Source organism: Parasteatoda tepidariorum, chromosome 6 (assembly GCF_043381705.1).
Source record: "Parasteatoda tepidariorum isolate YZ-2023 chromosome 6, CAS_Ptep_4.0, whole genome shotgun sequence".
NCBI lineage: Eukaryota > Metazoa > Arthropoda > Arachnida > Araneae > Theridiidae > Parasteatoda > Parasteatoda tepidariorum.
In genome coordinates, this window is record NC_092209.1 from 52620196 (window position 1) to 52625108 (window position 4913).

The window sequence follows — 4913 nt, forward strand, 5'->3', positions numbered from 1 at the left end:
TTCAATTATTATTCTTCACTACAAGAAACGTGGTTTTTAAAAATATATATTTTCATTTAGATTATTTTTCTTAGTCAGGAGTAGTCAAGACTACTACAAGACCACTACTAAAATAATAGAACTTTCATTCTAAATTAGGGATACAAAAATCTTTTAGTTTTATGCTGATGACAACCAAAAAAATCTGGAAATGAATGAGGAAAAACTGGATCCTATCACGTGATTTTTCAGCCAATAAAAATACTCCGACAATAAAAATCTTTTCACCTGACATGTAATACTAATTTGAAATAATGGAATCGACAACAAAAGACAATCTCGAATTTTTTTTTTTAATTTTTTTTTGCTTTGTATGTCTTTTTTCTCTTCATTTTCATGCATTGTCATCCAATTCTGAACTATGTGCCAAATTTGAAGTTTGTAGCTAGTCGGGAAGTTAGTTTAAAATCGATTACAAAATTCCACCCGGACAGACATACACGAAGGCAAGTTTATATAAACGTGGTAAAATAATTATAAAATGATCGTTACTTCATAAGCAGTTTTTCAATCAACAATTTGTGATTTAAAAACTTTCGAATAACCAAAAGTAATAGATATTTTCACTTATTGGCATACTTTTCTTCATGCGTAAAAGATTTTCTCAAAATTAAAATAGCATTTAAGAGATAAGAAATTAAATAAATGACTTAAGGTAAGATATAATAGATCAATATGATAGGACACTAAGCATGATTAGGGTAGGATATGAATTTCATTTCCTTACACTAGTTTAGAAAATAATATAACAAGCCGCTTCAAAAATAACTCCTTTACTTGTGGCGAGATAGCGTTACTCGCTTTCTACAAATGATAAGGCACATCAAAACTACAAGTGAAATTGACGTAATTATGTTTGTAAACTATATTGGTTTAGGTCATACTCGATTGCACTCAAATCTCAGTTAATAGTTAAATGATAAATAACATTCTGCGATAAAGGATGGAAAATACATATATTTCAAACCTATGAAAAGTAAAAAAAAGGTAACCAGAAAATGTAAAACAATTGAACTTTATATCCAATAAATATATTTCTGCTTAGAAAAAAATTATGCTCTAATTCTCAACTTAAATTTCCTATAACAACGAAATAAAACTAACCATTTACTATTTTTATTATTTTTACTTTGATTTAAAGTTTAAATTTTGAAACTGATTTAAAATTTTTTTGCTCCACAGATCTAATTATTTATTTTTTTAAAAATACTAATTGTTCAGGCTCATTTTTATATATATTTTTGGAGATGAATACAGTATACAAATAAAATAAAATAATTTTTAAAAAATTATCTAATAGTTCTGCATGAAAAAGTGGAAAATAGTAAAATATTACTGATACATTCACAGTTAATTATGTTCATTTTATATAAGATTTAACTTAAAATGTGTTGCAACAATTTTCATGAAATTTTTAAAGAAAGTCAGATGAAAATTCAGAGGTATAATCAATGTTATTTTTATTCAAAAATCATCGAATTTCATGTTTTCTTTAAGAAATGGAAAAGGTTTCTAAGGAAAAACTCATTGTTATAATCTGTCCAGAAACTAGGTGTCCTAAGATATTGTACCGGGGTATAACACTCAGTTCAAATCAATAAAAAATAATAACTAAAATATAAATAATATATAAATTGGATTTATAAATCTTTAAACAAAAAGTTTCGATTTATAAATTTACATTTGCGTGCAGTTTTCGTAAATATAGATCAGGGATTTCCAACTTATATGAGGCCGGGGGCCTCAATTAAAAACACCAGTCAAATGGCGGGTCTCAACTTTACCAAAATTTTATATAGGACTCTTTTATGTTTGAAGGAACATTAAATATTACTGTCAGCTTTTTATCAAGTTGTTCGAAACAAAAATATTGAATTACAAATTTAAATAAGAAATAGATTTGTACCTGAGAAATACATTTTCTTACACCATTGGTGTTTAAAATTTCACAGAAACAAAGAAATTAAGTTGTTTTTAAACGAAGAAAAGTACTTATAACACTTAAAGATTTTTTACGAAATTTGTCAGCAGAAAATGTCATCAAATATATTTTACTTCGTGGGTCACAAAAAAAGGCTTCGCAGGCTGGGTGTGGCCCTCGGGTGGCCAGTTGGTAATCACTGATATAGTTATATTGATACATTTGAAAAAAAAACGCATTTTTATAGCTATTTTATTTTGTCTGTTTTTTTTCTTTTAAATCTTGAAAAAAATCTATATATATATATATTTCTCCTACACGGCGATGAAAAAAAGTCTCATTACAACTCCCGAGTGGCAACGCTGGAAAATCGACCAATGATTGCCGCTAAAAATGCCACATGCCAAATCTAGCTGAGGTGGCTCAACATATAGCGCTTTTAAAAACGGAAACTGAAATAACCAGAGAGAGCATTCTCACCAAATGTGATCTCTTCCGAAATTCACCCTATCAGCTGCCGCAATCTCATACTATTAAGCTAGGCAGAAGTGAGTAGTCTTTGTCGATAGATCTCTATTTTAGTATTTTGTCGAAAGCTCTTTTTTTCACGAGTTTATTTGACGATTTTTGATTTATATCACGAATTTATTTGTTTTATTATTGTTATTAGTTATTCATTGAAAAATGAGTCTCAGTCGTGCTGTTACGCTTTTGAAGTATAATCAAAAGAAGCGTGCTCGAAGATTGGAAGAGAGCATTGATGACAGCTATGAAAGACGTAGTGGTGAAAGAATGCGTAGACGACGTGCTGTCATTCAAGATTTAACTGTTGATGTTGTCGAACACAACATCGGTTCCATGACCGAAATTTGTAGTTTTTGTGCTGCTCACTTCTTGGCAGAAGAAAAAAATTCCTCTGGGAAATATAACAAATGCTGCCATGATGGAAAAGTCAAGTTGGAAAATTTAACTATTTACTAAAAAGATGTTTTTTTTTTAAAAAAAAAAGTTGTTATATGGATTTGAATGATTGTTCTGAATTCTTAGAATTTTATGCATTTGCAATGTACCTAAGTTAATAGCGAGCGAAGCAAACCATATAAGATTGCGTAGCAATTTTCTGGGGTTGGCGAGCGTTAGTGAGCAGGTGGGCGCAGGCCACTAGTATTTAATTATTACAAAAATTCAATGGTAAAAAAGAAATGAACTTAAAAGAGCTTGGCTAAAAAAGCTTGACAGGAGCTAGATATATGAGTAATTTTTTTTTTCAGATTTAGATTTGCATGAATGGATCTTCGCAAATACATTTTATTTTTTTCTTCACCTCATAGGTTCCATCAATGTGGCTCTACGAAAGGATGATGCAAAAACCATATAAAGAAGTTATAAACTATACACAAACTTTAGATAAATTTGTGCAGAGTTGCGCATATATTTCCACTGGGGCAAATGACCGTCCCATAGATTGCGAGTAAGTCTGTAAAGAAAATTAATTTCTTCTATTTGCAATTTTGAAAAATGTCAATGGGTCTGTTTTTAAACAATCATCTTATGTTAAAAAAATGGAGTATAATCATTGTTGCTCTTTTAATTTTTGAATTAAAATTATATAAAATATACAAGAAAGGAATTTTGTAGTCACTTCTTCTAAGATTATTTAGAAATACGAAATATTAGAATTTAGAAATTCTCCTTCAAAAAATAGCCTATATTTTACCAAATATTTGTAACGATAAAATTCGTCTTTAAAAATAATTTATATTTAAACAAATATTTGTAACGATACTTACAAATACACTATCTACCAATAAGTATTTGAACACGTGTGATAGAAAAGAAAAAAAATTTTTATTCATAATCAATAGTTAGTAGAGCCTCCACGATATGCAATTTCAGCATGTACCCTCCGGGGCATACTTTCCACAAGTCCTTGTGCGACGGCCATCGGTATTTTCGTCCACTCAGCTTGGAGAACACATGTAAGCTTCTTCACCGATTTTGGACGGGTAGTACACCCCTTAATTCGGCGACCCAACTCGCCCCAGAGGTTCTCGGTAGGGTTCAGGTCTGGGCAGGGTAGTCCATTCGATTAACCCCATTGGCACCATACCAAGCCTCGGTAACCCTCGCAATATGACAGTTCACCCATTAAAAATGCCACAATGTAGGAAGCACATTGTTATCCAAAATAGTGCAGTCAGTATCTTGCATAAGACTAATGGCGATGTTGTTCCCTACACAATCTATACCGGCGGAGGACGTGACGTATCTCAGAACCGCAGATATAGTCATTTGCAGAGGTGTCCAAATACTTATTGGAAGATAGTGTATGATGCATTTAAACTCATTACATTTTATCTAAGATTATTTAGAATACAAAATACCCTGAGGATAGGTGAATTCAAATGATGCTCCAAGTTTGCACTGTCCACTGTGCTCCACGTTCGCAGTGCTGGCCACTGGGATAGGCGAATCATGGGTTCAAATACTACTGTTGTTGAACACTAAACATTGGAAATTTCTGTGATTTTCCTCTCCAGTTTAAGCAAATATACGATGGATCCATCCACCATGAGTCCTCAACGATGGCGAATTTTTATTAATGCTTAACCCAGAAATTTCCATCTTTTTTGCATAAGGTTCAACCATAATATCCGCAAATCTAAAACATATCTGCTAATTAGACTGGTACGATCGTCAGTGGCGGCTTGAAGTCCATTCACTCTTAGATCACAGCTTCAGTAAGACAGCTTTGTGCTCATGCTGACCGCATTGTTAACAAATTGTGCAGCCTCATATTTACTTATTTGCAGCCTTACAATGGGTTCATGACCGTCGTTAAACAGCCAACCCAATTTTGGGTTTACGGTTAACGATGTTCAACTCCGTAGACTTGTAATTTCAAGCCCACAGGGGAGAAGACAAGGAATATATATATATATATATATATTTT

At 31.8% G+C, this 4913-nt stretch overlaps 1 protein-coding gene across 1 annotated transcript in view; it reads left to right on the forward strand.

Annotated features, from left to right (window-relative positions):
• Window positions 1-2644: 2644 nt before the first annotated feature.
• LOC107438630 (amiloride-sensitive sodium channel subunit gamma-like) overlaps window positions 2645-4913 on the forward strand; it is a 21074-nt gene continuing 18805 nt past the window's right edge. Inside the window, exons 1-2 of the mRNA XM_016050960.3 lie at window positions 2645-2911; window positions 3292-3431. Coding sequence (XP_015906446.3) covers window positions 2645-2911; window positions 3292-3431 — 407 coding nt within the window. The remainder of the gene's footprint in view (window positions 2912-3291; window positions 3432-4913) is intronic.